Below are 23379 nucleotides of genomic sequence, written 5' to 3' on the forward strand. Positions count from 1 at the left end.
GAGCAGGGCTGGGCATGTCACAGCAGCACCTGGAGGGCCAGCCAGCCCCCTGTCCTGTCCCAGCACCTCGTTTGTACTGTCAGGGTGCTCAAAGCAGGGAAAAAACCTTCAGGTTGATTCTGCCCCAATAAGAGTTTAAACATGAGCTGGCAAGACTGAAAGTCGGGTCACAAAAATAAACCAAAATGCAACCCAGCTCTTGCCCTGGGCTAGAAAAACTCAGTACCAAGGATAGCCAAAGGCTGCTCCAGTAATGCCATGAATTTGGGAGGCTGTGGGACCAGAGGTGCTCTTCCTCTGTGAGTCAGACTCCAGCTCAACTCTGTTCACTGAAATATCTGGAGGAAACTGCCCCTGCCAGAGACCTCTGCACAAAGAGAATCCTTGAATTCGTGGTGGCAACCTCTATGCACAGTTGACACATGGATCTCACCCTCAGCACCTGGCAGGCCAAGGGAAGGACAATGTGCTGACTTTAATTAGGCAGGGACAGGAGTTGCAGAGGTAGCAGTGGGTGTGAAGCAGCTGCAAACACGACAGAAGCAGATGCAGTTTGAGATACCCCAGATCAATCCAACCTGAGCCATATTCTTGCTGGGTTTGTAGCCCTCTTTCATGGGAACAAACCCCACGTGCTACCAGGGCACAGAAGGCTGGGAGGGGTGGGGTGATGTTACATTTCCCTGTGAGGCTTCAAAGCCCATTTGTCCTTTATGAATTTAAGGACCCTCCCTCTGCAGTAGCCTGTTTATGCCCCACAGTGCAGGTGACCCCCAAGACTGAGGGGTCCTGGGGATGATCTTCCACCTCATCATTCCCTCCTTGCACAGAATCCCAGACTGATTTGTGTCAGAATGGATCTTAAAGATCCTCCCTCCCTGGGCAGGGACACCTTCCACTTATCCCAAATTGCTCCAAGCCCAGTCCAACCTGGCCTTGGACACTTCCAGGGATGGGGCAGCCACAGCTTCTCTGGACAACCTGTGCCAGGGCCTCCCCACCCTCACAGGGAAGAATTCCTTCCTAGTATCTGATCTAAACCTGCCTTCCTTCAGCTTCAGGCCATTCCCCCTTGTCCTGTCACTCCAGGTCTTTGTCCAAAGTCCCTCTCCATCTCTCTTGGAGCCCTTCTATGTACTGGAAGGAGCTCTGAGGTCTCCCCAGAGCCTTCTCTTCTCCAGGCTGAGCAGTTGCACATCAGTCACTTCGAGCCCTGAGCATAAGGACACGGCCCAAAGCCCCAGGGGGCTGGGATGTGCCTGGCCACTCCTGTGGGGCTGGATGGGATGCTGGGCTGGGATGCCGGGCTGGGGTACTGCTCTGTTGATCGTCTCCCCATCACCAAACCCTGGCTCCTTTGCTCTCACTGTCCAGCCCTGCCAGCTCTGGGTGCTGGCCCTGGTGGCCTGGAGGTGCTGGGGGCTCCCAGCCCAGGGGAGCCACTCCCTCGGCCCCAAAGGCGCTGGCTCACGGTCCCTGCGGCAGCCGAGCGTGTGCCGGGAGTGAGGGGTGGGGAGCAGATGGGCCACCCGAGAGCCACAGCTACCGCTTCATTTGTTCCTTTGCTTAGCTGGGCTCCGGAGCCATCAGGAGAGCAGACCCCTCCCCTCCGGCAAACAGCGGCTCCTGTTTCTCCTGGAGATGTTCTCCCAGCTGCAGCCAGCGGCACCACTGATCCCGCAGCCTCCCTGAGCAGGAGGGCTCGGGGGGTCAGCGGGGACACGAGCAGCCGCCAACACTCCCATCATGGCCAGAGGCATTTTAAAACCCTGGAAGGTCTGTTCCTGTGAATCCCCAAAGGGCTGGGGAGAGGGGGAGCGCCGGCAGGAGCGGCGCCGGCAGCCGGGGGGGTGCTGAGCCGTGTGAGATCATTTGCACGGGGTGGTCAAAGGCACAGACTAAGTGCTTTGAGCCAGCGCTGCTGTGATTTAATGAAGGTACTGGAAGTGCTTTGGCGCAGTGCTGCTGGCTGAGGACTCCTCTCCTGTACCCACCAACTCCTCTTTGGGGGAGCTGCCCCTGTTCTTCCCTTCCAGCCTGGTGGGGGGCTGTGAGCATGTGGTTGGGCAGACTGGGGTGTAAAGTGCAAGTTACTCCTTGCAAAAGTTACTCAAGCCCTGATATCTTTTCAAATTCAAAGGATCTATTCGAAATATCAGGGGGCTTTGGGTGGTGATGCCCAGAGTGGTGTGGAACTGGAAGGCACAGGTTCCTCCTACCCCCAGGGCATCCTCTGTGAGTCTTGGCGTCCTGTCCTGCAATGAGCACCTTCCTGACGGAGCAGCAGGACAAGGCTTGCCAGCACCATTGCAGGAGGGCTCCAGAGCCACCAGTGTTGGTTTTGGTGCCATTTGGGATTCCTCTGTCCTGTGTGTGGCTCTGGCCCTGTTGGGGCCAGTTGCAGCAGAGCTGCTCTGCCAGGTCCCCTCCTCTCAGTGGATGTTTCCTTCCAGCGATCTCTGCTGGCAGCAGGAACAGCTTCCAGCGCCAGCCTCGTGGTCCTGTGTAAGTGGTGTTGGGATGAGTCCTTCCCAATGGCTCCACAGTGGCTGAATGCATCATCTCATGCTCCAGCTGTCACCTCCCTCACCCTGCCCAGGGGACAATGCTCTGCCCCTGCTGATTGTGCTGTGGGGAGATTCCCTGGCTAAGCAGCACCGAGTCACCACGGCAGGGAAAGGATGCTGAGGGTGTGGGCTGAATGCCAATGGCAGGATCTGCTGCTTCCTGCCCCTTCCCCACCCCTCCGCTTTTTTTGCTGCCAGGGATATTTATGGCCCAGACATCATCTCACCAGCTCCGGTCCCACCGCGCTTGCCCTGCGGCACAGGGTGCCCGGGTCGATGAGGCTGCAGGCAGGAGCTGGTGCCCAACCTGGGAGCTGTGTCACCATGATGGACACAGTGTGGTGACTCTGGGCAGGTTTGGGTGGTGGCTGCTTCACTCCTGACTGAGAGGGACCAGGGAACCCTGGGCTGGGGGTGCTCTAAGTCTCAGGGACAGCTGGGCACCCACAGTGTGGTGACATCCCGTGTCCCACAGACCTGCAGCCAGCCAGGTGGCCTCAGGGAGGAATCAGGCACAAACCTCAGCAGGTCCAGCTCCCTTCACCAGTGCAGGCAGGATAGGTGCTGAGCACAGCCCTGGGGTGGCCATGTCATGTCTCTGCAGTGCATGGTGACATTGTATAGCTGAGCTCAGCTCTGTATCCAGTGACAGCAGGTGAAGGAGCTTCTACCTTTCCTGTGCCACTGTAACTGTGAGGAAAAGGAGGCACATTTCCTCTGCTCCATCCCAGGAGCATTCAGGAGGCTGCAACTAGCTGGGAGCAGGGGCTGTGTGTGCCTGAAGTCCATGCTGGAGGAGGGCTGAGCACGGCTTGTCACTGTGGCAGTGAGGACCCATCAGTGAACGGTGGCCATGGGGCAGATAACCACCACCTCCTCTGTGAGAGTGGCTGTGCACACCCCTCACTGTGCACACCCCTCACTGTGCACATACCCCTCACTGTGCACACACCCCTCACTGCACACCCCTCACTGCGCACCCCTCACTGTGCACACACCCCTCACTGCACACCCCTCACTGTGCACATACCCCTCACTGTGCACACCCCTCACTGTGCACACACCCCTCACTGCACACCCCTCACTGTGCACCCCTCACTGTGCACCCCTCACTGTGCACCCCTCACTGTGCACACACCCCTCACTGTGCACACCCCTCACTGCACACCCCTCACTGTGCACACACCCCTCACTGTGCACACCCCTCACTGCACACCCCTCACTGTGCACACACCCCTCACTGTGCACACACCCCTCACTGCACACCCCTCACTGTGCACACCCCTCGCTGCACACCCCTCGCTGCACACCCCTCGCTGCGCTCTCTCCCTGTAGCCATCAGGACAACTTGCCTGTCTTGGCCAATAAAGTGTAATCCTAGGAGGAGAAATGCCCAAGGAAGGCAGTTGGGTCCCCAGCTGTATGTGTGGGTGTCATGAGAGGGCACTGGCCCTGGTGGGAGAAGAGGAGGGGCAGATGATGGGGGGGGGGGGGGGGGCTGTCCCCTGGATGGAGACCATACACCACCCTGCCCATTTATCCTCCCTGTCACTGCCCATCAGGGCCGAGCTGCTCACAGGGGTTGTGGTGCAGAGGGCAGAGCGCCCCACTGCAGAGCACCTCCTGCTTCAGAGCCATCCCTTTGCCACAGAAATCGGTTTGGGAAAAGACCCACCTGTGAACTTGCAGCAGAGTTTCATTGAGCAGAAGCACCGGCACCGATCTGCGCTCGGTGTTGCTCGGGGGCACAGGGCAGGAGCAAGGGAGCTGTGGCAGCTCTCAGGGTGATGTATGGCTCTTCCCCGAGGCAGAGCGGCCGTCCACTGCCATCAGCAGGTAATAGTTACCTCCAGGGAGTGCTGGCAGAGCCGTAAATAGCACGAGGGGCACGAGGGAGCCGTGTCTGGGAGAGGCTGGGGCGGCTTCAGCTGCTGCTTGACACGGACATTAATAACGGCGGGGGCAGAGCCAGCACTGCGCCAGCATCCACCGAGCCGGCGCTGCGGGCACATGGCGGGGCCGGGGCTGCCGGGGGAGCTGCTGCTCGCTTGGCCCGCGCTGCTGGGATGCAACTGAGAGCCTGCGCTTGGTAGGTTTTGCTTTCAGAGGCTGCAGCCCGAGGGCTGGACCCTTTGCTGGGCAGGATCTGCACACGGGTTGAGGAAGCGGCGTCGGGAGCGCTGATGTCCTTGTAGATCCAAGGCGTCTGCTCCGCTCCCTGCGCTGTTCCCCCTGAGCTGGGCTGGTCCCTGCTCTCTGCTGGGGAACCTGTGGCTCCTGCCCAGTTCATTTGCTGCCGGGCTGGGATTGAAGGGTGAGGAACGAGCATCTAGGGGGAGCAAAGGTGCCTTTGTAGCGACGGGGACTTTTTGAGGTTCCTGTTCAAATTTGAGGTGTGCCGTTGGCATCGTCTGGCTCTTGCTGTGGGATCAGGATTGCAACGTGCTGGCAATGTGGGCTTTCTGCTCAGGGACTTTGACAGCCCTTTGGATACCCTCTGTGCCCTGGCACTGGGGACCAACCAGCAAATCCAGCCCTTGCCCCTGAAATTGGAGCCATGTGCTCGGAGCCTCGGCGGGGATGGAGGGCACCAGGCAGGGCATGGGTTGGGGTTTGGAGCTGGGACTGCTGGGCCAGCTGTGGTTCGGGGCTGGCAGCCGGTGCTGAGGTGGTCTCACGGCTCTGGTAACTCGGTGTGGGGAGGGCTGGCCCGGGGCTGTTGGCTGAGCCCCTCCGCGGGCGCTTACACCGAACTGCGGGGTGCGAGGTTCACCTGCGGACGGGGCTCCCTCCCCCGCATCCTGCCGCGCTGCTGCCCTCGCCTAAGCATCAGCTCCTGCTTCCCACCGTGTCTGGGGGAGGGAGCGGCTCCGGGAGGGGCTCAGAGCAGCGCCGGGGGTGGGCGATGCCCCGGGCAGAGCCCCGTGCACATCGACCCGCTGGGGATGGAGGGCTGAGAACGGGGTCAGTGCAGGCTGCTGGCACGGGATCATTCCTCCCTCGGGGAGGCCTTTGCCTGCCAGGGCTCTGAGGCAGCTCAAGGCCAGGGTTTTTGGGGTGGTCTCCCATCGGAGCCGCACATCCCTCCCGGCTGCCCTGCCCCAGGCACTGTCGGGTCCTGCTCTTTGGCTTTCTACACCCGCGCTGCTTTTGCTGTTACACTAATTGCTCTGTATCAATTATTCATGGATGCAGTAATGAAGCAGGGGCTGTGCAGTGAGCTCTGGGCTCTCTCTGGCCCCACAGAGCCACCGTGGCTCAGGAGGGCGAGGAGCAGAGCTGCTCGGGGGGATGCTCCTTGTGAGCACTTTTAAAATGACTCCCCTGAAGATTTTCTTAAGTTTTGGTAGTTCTACTTTGCATTTCTTGCTTTATTTTCTTCCCCTCAGCCCCGTGCTGTGTGTTCGATGCTGTTCCCTGTAGCCTTGACCTTCCTTGGTTCTCAGTGGTCACGTTTTAGATCCCGAGGTGTTCACCATCAACTGCTGGGGAGCGTTTCGCAGTTCTGATCTGATGGATCTGGGCACAGTTTGTCCTATGCTAAGACCTGGAATTGTAATATTGTAACTGTAATATTTTCCTTCCTACTTCGGAAAGATTGATGTTTCCCTGGGGGATGTAGGTGCTGTTTCCCTGCAATTCATCTGCTGTGGGGAGGGAGGGATGTTCCCTCCAGCACAGGGAGCCCACTGCCAGCAGCAAAGCTTCTGCATATCTCCCAAAATACCCCTGGATTGGGAGTTGGTCTCGTTCCCATGGAGTTAAACACTTTTGGGGGTAGGGGAGGCACCTTTGAGCGAAGGTAGATTGAAGAGGGTTGAAGAGGAGCTGGAGAGGTTCTTCCATGGGACACACAGAGGATGAGGTTGCCATGGTGTGGGGACAGCCCATGAGATCAGCTCTTCCAGGATATCCTGGGAGGTTCATTCAGTCCTCCCAGGGTGAGAGTGCAGTTGGAGCCCCATGTCCTTTGCTCTCCTGCTCACATCCATGTCCATTACCTGCAGGGACTTCCCTGCTTTTCCCAATCTCTGGTTTTGGCTGAGGAGGTACCTGGGTGCAGGGCAGCTCTTTGAGTTGTGTTTCACCTCCTCATCCTCAGCATTACCACAAGAGAAAGAGAAAACCCGAACATTCCCATCAGGAGCCAGGAAAAGCTGAATTCAGTGTCCCTCTGTCCAGGCATTACTTGAGCCACTGTGGCTCCGTGACTGTGAAGAGCAGAGGCTTTGAAATTAGAAGCTGAGAGCCTCAAAAAATATCCCTGACCTCCCCCAAGCTGGGGATTTAAGGGAATGTCACATGTCATGGTCCTTCTGGCAGTGGGAGTGCTGGCAGCACCAGGGGAGGGCAGGACAGGCTCCAACTCACAGCTGGGCTGTCTCCATGGCTGGTGTTTTCCCAGCTGGAAATCCCAGCTGTGGGCCACCAGAAAGGCCACAGTATTTAAAAAAATGTTGGAGAAGTCGAGGCTGTGCTGATAAAGTCACATCTGGTGGTTGAAATTTGCTCTGCTGGGGAACTAGAACATCCTAGTTGTGAGCAGCTCAGAAAACCCTGCTTGAATTACAGACCAAGGAGCAGAGGGTTTGCAGTACTTTTCACCTGTTTTGGTTCCAAGAAAACTTGAAAAAAACACAAAAAACCTTGAATTTTTGTGTCAGTGAGTGACCTTTGAAGGCAAAGGGAGCCCAGGAAGTGGGTTATAGGTGCAGGATTTTGGGATGCTGGAGCAGGCAGGACAGTGTTGGCTTTTTTTGGGGTGGGTCAAGCCTTGTTCAATGGGGAGATCAATGTCAGGGACTCTACTGCTGTTGTTCTGGTCTCATACCTATCATCCTCCTTCCCTAAAATCCCCTCAGATAGCCATCCTGGGGCCTGCAGGAGGCTTTTCCTTCTGCTTTCTCTTCCCCTTCTTGGGACATTCTGCCTTGGCCACTTAGAAACTGAAACAGTGAAGTGTGAGATCCTCTAGGCAGGATGTAAAGCCCCTGGGCCTGCCCAGCTCCAGAGGGAAACCCAGATGCTGGGATTGGGAAGAGCAACGTGTTGGGTGCAGGGAGAGCCAGATGCTGAGAACAGGGAAACCTGCACCCTGAGGTCAGGGACACCCAGGTGTTTGAGAGCAGCGAGCCCAAGGCACTGTGAATGGAGAAATCCAGATGTTGGCTGCTGGCTCCTGAGCTACTGCTGCTGCAGGGAGAGCATGGGATGTTTTGGATGGTGAGGTGGAAGGACAGCACCTCCCTGCTCAGACAGCACCAGCACGGCCTCCTCCTGCTGCCTCCTCCTGCAGCCCCTTGGGCACAATGATGATGAGAAGGTGCCAACCCCTTTGGGTACTGGAAAAGCTGCTAAAAGGCTCTGGGGAGACCTTGGAGCCCCTTCCAGTGCCTAAAGGGGCTCCAGGAGAGCTGGAGAGGGACTTGGGACAAGGGATGGAGGGACAGGACAAGGGGGAACAGCTTCCCACTGCCAGAGGGCAGGGTTAGATGGGATACTGGGGAGGAATTGTTGGCTGTAAGGGTGGTGAGGCCCTGGCCCAGGCTTCCCAGAGAAGCTGTGGCTGCCCCTGGATCCCTGGAAGTGTCCAAGGCCAGGTTGGATGGGGCTTGGAGCAACCTGTTCTAGTGGAAGGTGTCCCTGCCCATGGGTGGAACTGGATGACCTTAAATGTTCTTTCCAACCCAAACCAGTCAGTGTTCTTATGAAACCTGGTCACAGCCCTGTCCTTGATGTCCCAAATCAGCTTTGGGCAGCAAGGTGGCCCTTGGCTTTGGGCTGATGAAGTCCCTGGTGCCTCCAGCCAGGCCCAGGCTGGCTGGGATGGCATCACTGCTGCCTCCTTCCCTGTCTCTGCCCCACATCAGGTGATGCTGAACTGAGCTCAGCCATGGCCCTCCCTGTGCAGACAGGATTTCACAGCCCTGCTAATGCTCTCAGCCTGAGATGGAACCAACCCTCTCTCGATGGTGAGGCTCCTGCTCATCCCCTCCATGCCAGAGAAGAGCAGCAGAGTCTCTGATTGAATTAGTGCAGGGATTTAATTTAATCCCCAAATGTCTCTCATTTTAAAGGAGCTGTTCATTTCCTTCTAGGCCCTTATCTGATATGGGCACCCAGCAATATGAAGCAGAAGGACTGGACAGATAGGCAGCTGTTTTGGGAGGGGAGAGTTTTGTGGGGAGGGACTTGAGAGCTGTGTGGGTTTTTCCTCTAATTATTTCATGAAATAATGATGACAGTGATTGCAAGACAAATAAAACATAACCAGCATCATTAAAGCACATTCTGGTGCAAATAGCATCCTTGCCTGGCAAGTCTGGAAACATTCCCTTTTCACAGGGAATTACTGTGGGGGCAGTGAAACAGCCCCAAGGACGGGGTCAGTGCAGCATCTGCTTTGTGCCTCCCTCCAAATCCAGCTGTTCATGGATGGGTGGATGTCGCATGGGGGGCCAAGGACATGATGGTCTCTGAATTTTAGTGTTCAGACTCACTGGGGGAGTTCAGGTGATGCTGAATCACTGCCTGGGGCGAGACAGGCTGGGGGGGGGACAGAGTGGGTGCTCTCCGTGCTACAGGTGCCATGGGGACACTGTGGGTGTGACAAAAAGGGACAAGGCACAGGTGGACATGTGTGAGCTCCTCTGTGTGCTGCCCACTGGCTGTGGCACTGAACTCCAGCATCTTTCTGGAAACCTGGCTGGCTCTTTGACCTGTGAGCTCAGGCGGGTGACCGTGGGTGCTGCCGGGTGCCCACGGTCTCTGCTCTGTCCCCTCTGTGCAGAGTGGGGTCACACCCTTCCAGTGTTCCCTGGGGGTGTCACAGCCCAGCAGCAGCCCAGCATCTGCACACAGCTGCCCAGGGATAGCCAGGGGTGGGTTGTCATCCCCACACCCCTGTTGGGACCCTCAACAGGCATACAACCTCTGTCTGCTCCATGTATGCCTCTTCCCAATGGGAGGTGAGGCCAGATGGGTCGATTCCCAGGGCTTCTACTCTTTCTGAAGCTGAAGTCAACTTAATTTGTACAAAGGGAGGTGGCTTTGCTAACTCCAGCTTTCTGGTTGCCATCAGGCTGGTGAAAAGGCTTGGACTCAGCTGGGAATACAGTGACTTCTTTTCTGGGTGAATTGTTACTTGGGTTGTTCCTGTGGAACAGCCCCTGGCCCATCCCTACAGGATCTCTGTAGGTGAGAATTGCTTCCCAAAGGGAGGATTTTTCTCTCCTTTGGTCTTCTTTCCTTGCTGAGCTGTTTTTACCCCTTCAGCTTAGATGGAAAAATCCCACAGGACCCCATTCTGGCAGGGGAGGGCTCATCGCAGGCTCCCTCCCCCTGCTCACAAAAAAAAACCCTTGGAGTTTTTTCCCTTCAGCTACTCCTGGTTTTTCCCTTTAAAAGGACAGAGCTCTCTCAGGCCTTTCCCAGCAGCAGAGGAAAGCTGGAAAAACCATCCTGAAGGTTTTTAAGCTGACAAGAGTGGCTGTGGTTTTGCAGGGAAGCCCCACAGCTGTGGTTGGGCTGAGCTTGGGCAATCCAGAGATGGACAGAGTCCAGCCCTTCCCTTCAGCATTTAATAACGTGGTGCAGGAGGGGCTGGAGCTGCTGGACAGAGCTGCTGGATGTCTCTGCTGCCCTTGAGGAAGATCCCTGCAGGGCTGAGCCCCTCCAGCAGCAACCAGGAGACCTGGAGCCATCAGAGTGAGGATGATGTGGCTGGAGCTGAGCCTGGCAGCACTGTTGGGCTGAGCCACCTGCCACTGGCACTTTGGGATTCCTCAAAACCCACTGGTGCTGCTGGGTGCTGGAGGGGGGAACTGGGTGCCCCCATCCCACTCCTGCCAGGTGGGAGAACCCAGTGCTCCAGGGATCAGGAGCAACTGAAGCCAGAGCAGCTTGGCACCACCTGGGGACATGGGAACAATGCCATCCCACCCCACCAGAGCACCGTTAGGGTTGTACACATTGGTGCCAGCCTTGAAGCTGGGATGGTAGGAGCAGAAAGGCTGCCCAGCAGGTGGCCAGAGAGATTTGGGGTGCTGCTGCCTTCATCCTTTCCTGTCTTCTCCTCTGGGCAGATGCTGGAGACAGACACGGAGAAGCCGGGGCAGATGCACTCGGAGGACGGGAAGGCAACCGTGGGTGATGCTCCTCCGGCTGCTGAGGCACCGGCTCCGACCGAGCCCTGGGATGCCCTGGGAGCCACCCAGGGCCCTCTCCTGGTGGAAAAGCAGCAAGTGGCCACTGCAAAGGGAGAGGAGCAGCCCAGCTCCCTGCCGGCCTTCGTCATCCCAGAGCTGCGCCTCGACAGCACCTTCAGCCAGAGCGTGGCCGGTGTGGCAGGCAGCACCACGGACGGGGAGGACGAGGACGAGGAGGAGGAAGATGAGGAGGAGGAGGATGAGGAGGAGGACAGTGACGAGCAGTACCTGGAGAGGAATGAGGTGAAGCGCAGCAGCATGATCGAGACGTCGGGCTGCCAGCCCGGGTACACGCTGAGCGTGCAGGGCTCCCTGCGACGCCGCACCCACAGCGAGGGCAGCCTGCTGCAGGAGGCCAAGGGGCACTGCTTCACCTCGGACACCACCCTCAACTGCTCCGACAGCCAGGGCACCACGGCCCGCTGGGCACTGCCCTCCCCCAGGACCCTCAAGAAGGAGCTCGTCAAGAACGGCGGCTCCATCCACCAGCTCACGCTGCTGTTCTCGGGCCACAGGAAGGTATGAGAGGGAGTGCTGGCTCCACGTGGCTGTGGGGGGGACACTCCTGGGACGGAGGTATCCTGGCATGTGGCCCATCACTCCATGGCCACCCTGAGGGGTCAGGAAGGGCCCTGCCACTGTCAGCCTGCTCTGGGAGATGTTTAACGCCCCGGGGATGTCAGGGGTGTCACCCAGAACCCGTGTGCTGGGGCCGTGGGTGGCATCTCCCACAGTGTGTCCAGATCCTGCAGAGTCCCGTGTCCTGGGAAGCCACTCCCACTGAGACTGGTGGAGGCAAAGGTGTCTGTGCTTGCAGAGCTGCTCACAACAGCGGTGAGGACAGGGAAAAGCTGGGCTCCAGGGAGCCTCTGGTGACAGAGTGTTCCCCCGGGGTGCAGGGGATGCCAGGAGCAGTGTGGGTCTCTGCCTCACCAGCCCCTTGCATGGCTTTGAGGGGCCCATGTCAGAGAATAGTTGTGGTCAGCAATGATGTCTGACCGTGCCGTGCAGGAGGAGCAGCTGAGGCTGTGCTGAGGGAGCTCTGCACGGGACTGGTCTGGGGTGCTCCCTGTGCCCCCAGAGCAGAGCTGGCCTTGGCTGTGCTTTTGTAAGAAACAATGTGCTATTGCAGAGATCACACAGGGGAAGTGCTGCTGTTCCTGTTCTCCCTGGGTGACCCTGGTGGGTGCTGAGAGTGGCCTTCCCATGGCACCAGCCCCACACCCTGCTCTGCCCTGCTGAGCCCACACCAGCTCCATCCTCCTGCCCCACAGCTGTGGGTGCTGCCCAGAGCTCTAGTGCTTGGCACAGGACTGCAGTGCACTGCTGAGGACCTCGTTGCCCAGCTCAGGATCTCATTGCCCAGCTGAGGACCATGTCATGCCCCTCGGGATCACCTTGTAGAAAGCAGGGTCACATTCTGCTCCGTGGAGGCTGGTACAGAGTCCTGGGGTTAAACCCATGCTCAGGTTAAACCCATGATGGGGTTAAACCATGGTGTGCTTAACCTTCTTCCTGCCAAGCTCTTGCTGCTTGAGAAGCCACCTCTGATGCTGTTTCCTGGAGCACTTTTTGTGCTCAGAGTCCCCTTCCAGCTGGTGAGAGCCCTTCCCAGGCTGACAGACCACTCATACGGTGCTGCTGTGCCTAAAGGTAGCCCAAACCCTCTTGAAGGGTGATGTTTTGGGCTGGGGGGTTCAAACGTGCCCCCTTCCCTCCCCCGATCAAGAAAGGCCACCTTTGTGTCAGAGGCACCCTCACTGCCTGTCGCAGACGCAGAGGGAGGTGGTGGCAGTGTCAGTGCCTGCTGATCGGTCCCGTTGGTGCTGCTGTGACAGTCCCTGGAAGGAGGGCTCACAGTGCCCCTGTGTGTGCAGCCCCGGGCCTGCAGCTCTGCCGCTGCTCCAGCGCTCCCGGGGCCGGCTGGGCTGTGTGACACTGCCGAGGGACAATGGGAATGGACCCCGCTCCTGCCCCGGGGGGCTCCAGCTGCACTTCCTGGGCTGATCTGGGTGGATAAACGGAGCTCCTCCAGGACTGAACTGCTCTGGTGCAGATGAGACTGGAATTTTTGGAGCAGGGATCGGGGAACCTGTGCTGGTGGTGAGGGCAGTGTGGTGGCTGCACCTCCTGCAGCTCCTGCTTCCAGCCCTGCAGCAGCTCTGGCTGCCTGGAGCCTTAAGCCACTGCCCACGTACCCTCCTGGGGCACCCCTGCCTCTTCCCATTGCCCTTCTGTTGCCCTGCTCCCACTGCCTGATCCCACCACCTGCTCTGACTGCCTGGTCCCACTGCCTGATCCCATGGGCTACCTGCACCCACTGCTTGCTCTCATCACTCTGCTCTCACTGTCCTGCTCCCATCACCTGCTCTGGCTGCTTGCAGAGGGTCCACAGTGGTCAGGGGAGCCGGGCATGGTCCTGGGCCACCACATGCATGGGATTTTGGGCTACTGCCACTCTCCTGCCTACATTTTGAAGGGACTTTTGTTGGGCTGTGGCTTTGAATAGTTTGATGAAACGTCTGAGGTTTCTGAAGCAGGACACCGATGTACAATTCCCATATGGATCCCCACTCAGCTGCCAAGCGCCTTTGTGTCAGGGCCACCACATTCATCAAGGCTCTTGGTTGTTTTCCCCCTCTGGGAGCGTTTCAGAGGGGCTCATTTCGTGTCCCTTTTCAATGCCACGGTGCCCGCTGTGCCTCCCCTCTCCCCTGCTCCCCGCGGCCGGGCTGGGAGGGGGTTGTTTTGGGAAGGCATTGTGGCCGGCAGCGCTGGGACTCCCCGGGCGAGCTCCGCCGCTGCCTTTTGTCCCCGAGCCTGTCCGGACAATGGCAGGAAGCGGCCCCGGCTGCGTGTGGCCCCGGCCGGGCCGGGCCGATGTGCCCGGGGAAGGTGCTCCGCGAGGGCCGCATTGTTCGGGGCCGGTGAACTCCGGAAAGCCGGGCGCAGAATGGAAGGAAGTGTCAGAAGCCCCGGGCCCGGCTCTGCGGGGCTCTGCAGAGGGTTCCCACGGCCCGGTCGCCGGGAGATGATCCTGGAAAGCGCCTGGCAGCCCCCGGGAGCGCGGGGATGAGCGGGGTGTGGGGTGGGGCCGGATGCAGGGCCGGCTGTGAGCACCTTCCAAGTCTCATTCTGTAGTGGAACGATTGCTAAAGCCCCCGAGCTGTGGTGATCCCAGGGGTCCCCCCCCGGCCCCAGGCTTTGTGACTCGGGGGCTGCACTGGTGCTGCCCTGAGCTTGTGGCACATCCCAGGTCCCCTTGGTCTGCCCAGGCTGCCCTAGGCTGGTGGTCAGGGAGTGCAGCCCTCTGGGTGCTCCTCGACCTTGAAAACTGCAATGATATGATTCAGTTATGGCTGAACTGCTCTGATTTCTTCCTGCTTGGGGACTTCTGGGGGACTCTTGATTGATTTTGGATGCTCAGCCTGGTTCTGGGGGACTCCACAGGCTGGGGAGGGGTTCCTGTGGCCACTCAAGATAGCAGGAATAGGAGCATCAGGAATGGGGATGTGGGTGTCCTCCCCACAGGAGGTACCACTGTCAGTATCTTGAACCTAGAGGGTACCTGGGCCGTGGCATCTCCTTGGATGCTCCAGGAACAGCATGGACTGAAGGTGGCACAGGATGAGTGGGGGAGTTCCCATGCCAGAGCAGAGAGGAGCTGGTCCTGTTGCATTGCCCTGGAAAGGAGTCGTGTGGATGCCATGGGTCTGGGCTGTGTGGCTGCAGGGACCACGGGGGATGCTGGCCCTGCTGGTTGGTGACACAGAGTGACACTGTGGGTAGTGCTGGTGTGATGAGACAGACACTCTTTCTCTGTTCCCCCCCAGCTGAGTGGAGCAGACCCCGAGTGCAGCTGTGATGAAGGGGACGAGACCTCCCACAAGAAACGGAGCAGGAGCCTGTAAGTGTCACATTGGGGTGGCATCAGGGTGTACCAGGGCTGTTCGTGGGGTCAGGCACCTCTTCTGAGCCTCGCTGGTCCCTGCAGCCTTTGGGGTCCTCCCTGTCTTGTTCCCCCGAACTTTTCTGGACAGAAAAGGGCTCAGTTCAGACAGGGAGTGGTTTTCGGGGAGGATGGTGGTGGGGTGTTGGGGGCATTGCACAGCCCATTTGGGAGCACCCCCGTTCTTTGACACCAGCTCTTGCTGGTGGCCTGGGGGAAAACAGCTTCCCTGGGTTCAGGGAGAGGACATGCAAATGGTGAAATCTGAGCTGGGGGCCTCCTTCCCGCTGGCCCCATGCCGGGAGGAGGAATGGGGAGGTGGAGTGGGGGGATTTCCCACTGCGGGTCAGGCTCCAAACCTCTTGGCACATCGCAGTACGTGGGCAGTGTGGTGGGAGCGACGAGCACGGCGACCACTGAGGCACGCTGGCAGCCCCTCCACCTCTCCTGGTAAGGCTTAGGGCTGCCAAAAAGTGGCTCGGGGCAAGGACAAGGCAGCCGTGGCCTTTGCTTGTCATGAGCACAGCTGCAGCCGAGGGGGGGAGGCCGAGAGAGGATGTTTGGGAACATCCTCTGGTTTTGGACGCCAGATTGGGGTGTCACGGCCACAGGGGTCCCCTTGGCTGGGTCCTGTGCCCTGGGACACGTGTTTGTGGGCAGGTGGAGGAGCTGCACGTGGTGTGAGCGGCTCAGGGGGTGCGAGGGGGCCGAGTACAGGGGCTGTGCACGCAGCTCGACGGCCCGGCCGGCTGTGCCTCCTGCCAGCGAGCGGCACTGTTGTCCCGCGTGTTCCTCGCCGCAGCCGCCTATTTTTAGCCCTTTTTATTATTTCCCCCCCAACACTTGAAATGAAAACGAATCCCTGCAGCAGGGCCGTCCCTCTGTCCGCGTGTCCCTGCGGTGCTGGGGGAATCGGGCTGGCGGGGGGAGGCTCAGCCCCCCCGGCTTAGCGGGGTCAGGGGCGGTTGCACAGAGGGTTTTCTCCTCACCTTGAGCCGGCAGTGGATGCTCTGGGGAGCCTCTTGCCATCGCACAGCCGGCTATTGGCTGTGCCAGCCGCCCGCGGGGGTATTTATGGTGCCAGTGCCGGGGCTCGGCACTCGCCTCCCGTCCCGGCAGCGCTGCCGGCCTCATGTACCGCGCCATGGTGGACTTCTCCGAAAAATACCTGGAAAGGTAGGACCGCAGCATCCCGCGAGGAAGGGTGATGTGCTGTGCGGGGCGTGGTTTGCAGCAGTGCAGGGGGATGTACGACCTTGCGGTCACGTTTGGGGGCAGGGGCAGGTCACTTTGGGGAGGCAACTGCAGAGTGAAACCAGCCTTTTTTTATTGAATTATTTTTGCTGGGGCATTTATCCTGCGGTCTGGCTGTAACTGTGGGCTGTGTGTGCCCAGGGCTGTCACAGCCTGGGTTGGTGCCACTTGCTCTTTATTTGCAAGAGGAGCAGCACGTGTAAGTCGGGACCGTCCTTAGGAGGTGCTCGCTGGTGTGTTGCTGCTGGAAAATCCACCCACGAGCCACGATCACCTGCGAGCCCCAAAGCCCAGTGTGTGGCCGGCTGGCACTGTGCCCAGGGCTCTGCGGGTGGAGGTGACCCACGTGTGCCACACACACAAGGGCTGTTCAGTGCTCTGCCAGCCCTGCCGGGCGCCGAGCTGCTGCCCTGCTAAACTGGGAACACTGCTAAAATTGTTGTTGCTGGAGGGTGTGTGGGATGGCTTATCCCGTGTGGTGGCTGGTCCTGGGCTGCCAGCAGCGCTGGCAGGGCGGTAATGGGAGGCAGATGGTGTTTGGAGTGTGAGGCTCTGTGTTTGGATCTACTTTTCCCATGTTAGTGCTGAGCTGGTGCCTGGCAGCTGGCAGCAATGGGATGTGTGTCCTGCTGGAACCACAGCCCAGGTGGTGTGAAGGCAGCAAAACTGTCCGTGTCCCTCCCGTGGGCATGGATGGCACCAGGGACTGGGGGTGTGTGTGTTATTGCCCTCTACAATCCTTCCATGGCTCAGGGTGCTGAGCACTTGAGGGACTGATCTCTGTGGTTGCTGCAGCTCTTTTTTTCCCCTGTGGATCGCTGTATTTTACCCTCCCAGGACTGGAGAGAGCTATGGGTCCGGAGAGTATCACTTGGTGTCTGGGTTGCACCCTTGTGTTGAATCCCTCCTGTGCCTCTCATGTCCCTCGCCAGCCCTGGGATGGCTTTGGCCAGGCAGAGGTGGTTCCTCTGAGCATCCTTGCACACCCACTGCTGTGCAACCCGGGGGAGGTGGCAGGGGTGGCCCGGCCATGCCGCCCTGGGGCCCCATCCACCCTGGTGGCCTTGGTGGTGGGTGCAGGATGAGCATCCCAGGCCACCCTGGGTGTCCCTGCTCCTGTGCCGGCGTGTCATGCACGAGCTGTGCCACGAGGGGACAGCACCGTCCGCGCGTCCTCCCCGTCGCCTCCTGCACCTCCTGTCCCCTGCCTTGGCCCTGGGCAGCCCTCGCAGGGCCGGGCTGGGGCTGGGCTGCGCTGCAGGGGTCTCATTTTCCCCTGGCACTAGCCAAAAATCTTTGGCACTGCTTTGTGCTGGCGGCAGTTTCCCGGGGGCACCCTGAGCCCTGTGCCCGGGTGCACATCGGTCTGTCCGTCCACGGACAGCAGAGCGGGGACCTGAGCAGGGACAGCGTGGGGTGTCTTTGCCCCAGCGCCCCTCGGTGCCATTCGCTGCCAGTCCCAACCACCCTGTCACGGGAATGTCCCCACGGCCATGCCCGTCCCGGGCTGGCACCGGAGGCACGTGAGCGCCAGTGGGTGCCCAGCCCTGTCCACGCAGCGGGGACACAGGGCAGCGCTGCTGTCCCCGCTCTGCTCCTCATCCCGCTCCGCCCCATCGCCGGCCCCGCTGCCTTCCCGGGATTCCTGCGCTCTATAAATAGCCCTCGTAAATCCTCGCCGCGATTATTTTTCCCCGCCGTCTCTTGAAAAGGCCCCACTATCCGCCCTCCTCGGCGCTGATTTTTTCCACCTTTCCTCAAGTTTCCCCAGCAACGGCAGAGCCGCCCGAAGCAGCGGCGGGGCTGACACAGCCCTCGCTCCCCCCCGCCCCGCGTCGTGGCATTTAAAGCCCCGGGGCAGAGCCCTCCCGGCTCCGCGCTGGCCGCTCCCCGCACGATCGCGGCCCCGCGCCGGCCCCGCAGCGCCCGAGCCGCCACTCCCCGCGGGGGCTGCCCCGCCAGCCATGCCCTTCTTCCGAGACCTCTCCAAGCCCCAGCCGCTGGAGTTCCACGCCGAGATGCTGCTGGCGGTGCAGAGACCCCACAACGGCAGCCTGCAGCGCCGGCACACCATGAAGGAGTAGGTGGAGGGCGCCGGGAGAGCGGGGAGAGGCTGCCGGAGGGTCCCCCCTGGGTGCTGGGTGTCCACCCCCGACCCCTCGGCCGCCTGCTAAGAGTTGCTCTTCTCTCTAGAGCCAAGGACATGAAGAACCGACTGGGGATTTTTCGGCGGAGGAACGAGTCCCCCGGAGCCAACCCCTCTGGCAAGCTGGACAAAGTGCTCAAATCCCTCAAGTAGGTGCTGCGAGAGGGGGGATCGGGGGTCATGGGGATTGGAGACCACAGACACAGGGGATCAGGGACTGTGGGGATCAGGGGCTGTGGGGATTGGAGACCATGGGGACTGGGGATCGGGGGCCGTGGGGATCAGGAGTCGTGGGAATCGGAGAACATGGGATCACGGATCAGCTGCCATGGGGACTGGGGGCCGTGGGGATGGGGATTTGTGGGGGTCGGGGGCCTTTAGAGCCTGGGGACAAGCTGCAGTCAGGACCTCCTCACCTCCTGGCAGACTGATCTCACCCCATTTAGGGAAGTTGTGGACAAACAGTTTTTGTATCTGGAGGAGCATTAAAAATACTTTTTGGCTGAAAATGCCCCCAAGTGGGTGGGAGGTGCTGCCTGGGCAGTGGCACAGCAGCATATTGTGTTGGAAATGTACCTGATGGCAGCAATCTCTCAGTGCCTGTACATGGAACTTTAACCAGCTGGAAGATGGTTTGAAAAACCACTTTGCTCTGGAGATGCTCCAGCAGTTGGAGACGAGCCCTCCCTACTCTTGCTCCTGGCAGCTTCTCTGGCTGCTTCAGGGGCAGCTGAAATTCCACTTTCCTGCAGCTCCTGGGCATCACCCAGGACTTTTCCAATTCTTGCTCAGGCACCCCAAGTGGCACAGCTGCCTGCACAGACCTCGTGTTGGATTCTCTTCCTGCCAGTCTAAAGGCAGAGGTTTCCCTCTGGCAGAGCTGCTGTTGTGCTGCCTGGTGCAGAGCCCGGCTCTGCCTGCAGCTGCTCTGGCAGTGCCAGTGCCAATGTGAGAGCCGGGGCCAGCCCCACCGGGGCACACAGCATGGCTTTGTCCACTGGAAATGTTGAGCAGGAGGCCGGTTTGGGAGCCAGGACCAGCCCTGCTGGGCACACAGCCTGGCTTTAGCCACTGGAAATGTTTAGCAGGCAGTGAAAGTGGCTTTCGCTGCTTTGCTTTGCCAACGCTCCGTCCTTCTCCCGCAGGCCCACTCCCGAGGAAGCACTCAAGTGGGGAGACTCCCTGGAGAAGCTGCTGCTGCACAAATGTAAGTGTATGTCCACCTCTTCCACTTATGTTTACTGCCAGAGGAATATCCAGACACGTGCATGGATAAAGCTGGGATTTCCTCTGTTAATCCCTTCCGGTGTTTGGGGACAGACCATGAAGAGAAATCAGGCTGTCCCTTGTCTGCACCCCTTCTGCTCCTGCCTGGCCCGGGGAGGGAGTTGGTGACAGAGGCTAAGGGGAGCAGCTCAGGGCTGCAGCCCCCCTGTTTGGGGAGGAAGTGACCCATGTCTGTGCAGTGGGACTGTGGAACAGGAACTGCTTTAGACATCCCCTTCTCACATATCACAGCTGGGGCACCCCACCACATGGTCATGTCCTGCTCCCAGCCCATAGGGATGACCAGGGGTCCTGTCCCCTTGCTGTCCCCACTCCAGCCCAGCCTCCCTCTTGGCTCTGTCCATGCTGGAGGTGTGGATTCAGCACACGGATGGGTTGTGTTGCTGTGCTGGCCTGGCAATGCCATCACTGCTTGTTTGCACGAGGGAGTTTTTAGGACACAGCGTGGGGAAGTGGTTTAGGCTGCAGCTTTGCAGGGTTGCTGGGCTGAGGGTCTTGTGGGGCCATTCCCTGCCTGGGAGCTGTGAGTAGAGACGTGTCCCTGTCCCCACAGACGGGCTCGCTGCCTTCAGGGCCTTCCTGCGCACCGAGTTCAGCGAGGAGAACCTGGAGTTCTGGCTGGCCTGTGAGGAGTTCAAGAAGATCAAATCCCAGTCCAAGATGGTCTCCAAGGCCAAGAAGATCTTTGCCGAGTACATCGCCATCCAGTCCTGCAAGGAGGTGAGGGTTGGCTCCCGTGCTGGCACGTGGCTCCCTGGCACAGGGAGCTCCCTGCCTGGGAGCTGCTCATCAACCCTGGTCTCTCTGCCCACAGGTCAACCTGGACTCCTACACCCGGGAGCACACCAAGGAGAACCTGCAGAACATCACCCGCAGCTGCTTCGACCTGGCGCAGAAGAGGATTTATGGGCTCATGGAGAAGGACTCGTACCCCCGCTTCCTGCGCTCTGACTTGTACCTGGACATAATTAACCAGAAGAAAGCCAGCTCCCCGCTGTAGACCCAAGGACTGTCTCGGGGCAGGCTGGGAGCTGTGTGTTTACATGGAGTTGGGCAGTGAAGGCCTTCCTGGGAGCTGGCGGGAGCGTGTGTTCCTGCTGCCACTCATGCCCCCAAGCCATAATTCCTGCAGTGATGGATGTGGGGCAGCTGAAGGCACCAAGTTTGGGGCCAGGGGGACCAACACACCAAACAGTCTGGTACTGCTCCATCGCGGGTACGATGCTTTCGGGGTGACTCTGGTGTGGATTTTAGCCAGGAGGGGAGCTCCCACGAGACTACTGTGAAGCAGTGCCCCAGCTGTGAGCATTCCTGGAGGGCGGCGAGTTGCCGAGGAGGAGTTTTGAGCAGGGCTCCAGCGAGGGGGACAACAGCACCACCATGACCACCACCCCGGCTCAAACCTCGTGGCCTGGCCCAGCCCCAGGATGCTGCTGTGCTTCCCTGTGCCGTGGTGCCTCCCGGCTGCCCCGCGGCAGCAGCTGCAGGAGCCCGGCGCCTCCTCGGCCCGCTTGCGGTGGGTCCCCCCGGGAGCAGCGAGAGCCGGGTCCTCCCCCTGTGCTGGGGGTGTGCAAACCACCCCCTCCCACCCCACCCCTGGTTTATTTATTGACCTCCTCTAGCTGGACATTACTGTGTAATAGGAAATCCCCGTGTCCTTTCCCATTCCCAGATGACAAGTGCAATATTTGTGTGTGTCGCGGCCGAGTTCTCCGGCGGAGTGGATGCCTTTTTTTTTTTTTGGGTGTGTACATTTTGTAAGTAGCGGGTTTTACCTGACAGACCATTCCCTGGCAGCAGGCCGCTGGGGGAGCCTGGTGTATATATCTTATATATCTCATGCCCTGACGACGGAGGGTTTGGTGATGGAGAAAAGCAGCTCTGTGAAGCAGACGCTCTCCTGACTCTGGATAACAATACTGTGTTTTGGGAAGCGGGGGTTCCTGCTGGCCCTGGCAGAGCGGGGTGGACTGCCTGCCTCCCAGTTTACAGTGCAAAGCATCTCTGCAGCTAGGAAAAAAAAAACATTGTCATGGTCATAGGTAAATAAAAGGAGAATATAATTTCTTGTAGCTGCCTTTTCATTGTGGCACATTTGTCAGCACTGGTGGAGCCCTCGCTTCACCCAGGAGCGTAACATCCTATTAGTGCATGGCTAAAGAAGGGAAAATCTGGTTCCATGAATTTCTGAGCTGTTTTTTATGATGGAACAGCTGCCAGATGCTCCTGAGGTCAGGCCTGGGTGTAGGAACATAGTTTTGCCCAAAATGAGACTGTTCCCAAGGCCTGTGGTCACTGTTTAAACACGGCAGGGCAGGAACCTCTGACCACGGGAATGCCCAGGCACACAAGTGACCTCCTGTAGCTCTGGGTCCCTCTGGGGATGCACCAAAGCAGCAACAAAAAGCCCAGCAGTGCTATTCCAGGTCTGTGCTGCTCCTCCCCAGCAAGGGCAGCACCCTGGCAGCTGTGGTGTGGGATGCAAATGTTTTTTAAAGGCTGTTCCTGGTGTGTTTGGTAGAACACCAATGTCCCTCACCTGCTTGTGATCACTCAGGAATGTGCTTCTGGTACCACAGGGCTGTGCTGAGCTATGGGATGGCTGGCACAGAGGTGCTGCTGGAGATGCCCAGGCTGCCACCTGGGTATCAGCTCTGCCCAGCAGATACCTTCTCTTCTGGGGAACAGTCTGTGTTTCCCCTCTTTAAACAGCCAGCAGGTGATGGCCAGGTGGGGAATCTCAGACAGAGCTGAGGGCTCTCCTCAGGTCTTGGCTGGAGGTATCAGGGTTGGTGGGATGCCTGTGTGGCTCTCCTGGAGTTGCTTTTGGCACCTCAGGCTCGAGGCCAGTGTGACCCAGTCACTGACCCTGGAGCTGCTGGGATCCAGTGGGTGGGTGCACCCTCCCAGCTTCCTCTTTCTCCTGGCATTGCTGAGAGCTTTCATCTCCTCTCTGTCTCAGCTCAGAGGGTTTCCCTCCATATCTGGAGTCATCACAGATTTTCTTGCACTTCCTTGCTTTCTCAATCCCCCATGTTCCCCTGATCTCCCTTCACTCCACCCCAAGCCATCAGTGTTAAGAAACTTGCAGAGTTCCTTTGTTGGTCCCCCACTCCATGTCCCCAGGCACCCAGGGGCAGCCACAGGGGCACTGGGCTCGGGGGGCTCTGGGGGCACTGGGCAGCTCAGTACCCTTCTCTCTGCCCTCAGTGCCAGGTCCCGTGGTGCTGCTGATTCCCAGGAGCATCCCAACCCCCAAACCATGCTGTGTTTCGAGCCTACAACCCTCCTTGCCCGTGGGAATTCTCCCAGCCCAGGCAGGCAGGGAGGGCTGGAGCTGCCCTGGGACATGTGGGACAGGAATCTGGTGCTCGACCTTGATCCCTGCAGGGGACAGAGGCACCGGTGTGTGTGAGAGGAGGAGCCCTGGGCACATGGGGTGAGTCCCTGGAGCAGATGGAAATAGCCCTGGGTGAGTGGCAGGAGGGGGGGTTATAGCCCTGGGTGAGTGGCACAAGGGGGGGTTATTGCTGTAAGAGAATTTATTACCCTGACCTGCAGGGTACTGGGTCACAGGGCAAACACCATCCCCATCCCCACGTGTGGGGAGCACTCGATTCCAGGGACAGGCAGGGCTGGGCTGAGAGCTGGGAATGCCACGTGCTTGTCTCATGTTTTCCTGGGATGGCCAGTGCCCTCTGCAGCAGGACAGGTCTCATCATGGACCTTGTGGTGACACTGAAGCACAGCTTTGTCCCCTCTGTGCTGCAGCAGAGCTGTGCCAGCTTCCCCAAGACTTTGTGCCTCAGGGCGAAGGATATGGGGAACTTGGAGCATCTGGATGGGAACTGGGTGGGGGAAGTCAGTTCATGGAGAGGGTTTGTTCTGAGGGACACTGGTTGGGATGGAGATACAGCCCCACTACCTGAGCAGCAACTTATGCAGGAGATTAGGGGACAGAGAGCTGCT

The 23379-nt window shown here is 59.2% G+C and overlaps 1 protein-coding gene across 7 annotated transcripts in view; it reads left to right on the forward strand.

Moving 5' to 3' along the window:
• RGS3 (regulator of G protein signaling 3) overlaps positions 1 to 21482 on the forward strand; it is an 88812-nt gene extending 67330 nt beyond the window's left edge. For 5 of the 7 annotated variants that reach the window (XM_027650197.1, XM_027650196.1, XM_027650198.1 and 2 more), the window contains 6 exons: positions 10652 to 11293; positions 14608 to 14681; positions 18171 to 18272; positions 19269 to 19330; positions 19964 to 20130; positions 20225 to 21482. In XM_027650197.1, coding sequence (XP_027505998.1) covers positions 10652 to 11293; positions 14608 to 14681; positions 18171 to 18272; positions 19269 to 19330; positions 19964 to 20130; positions 20225 to 20410 — 1233 coding nt within the window. In that variant the 3' untranslated portion in view covers positions 20411 to 21482. Of the gene's footprint in view, positions 1 to 10651; positions 11294 to 14607; positions 14682 to 15584; positions 15900 to 17905; positions 18058 to 18170; positions 18273 to 19268; positions 19331 to 19963; positions 20131 to 20224 lie in introns of those variants that run through there. The other 2 variants (XM_027650202.1, XM_027650201.1) reach the window with 2 other exon arrangements.
• Positions 21483 to 23379: the final 1897 nt, after the last annotated feature.

The sequence above is a fragment of the Corapipo altera genome, unplaced genomic scaffold, assembly GCF_003945725.1.
Source record: "Corapipo altera isolate COAL_440 unplaced genomic scaffold, ASM394572v1 268, whole genome shotgun sequence".
Taxonomy (NCBI): domain Eukaryota; kingdom Metazoa; phylum Chordata; class Aves; order Passeriformes; family Pipridae; genus Corapipo; species Corapipo altera.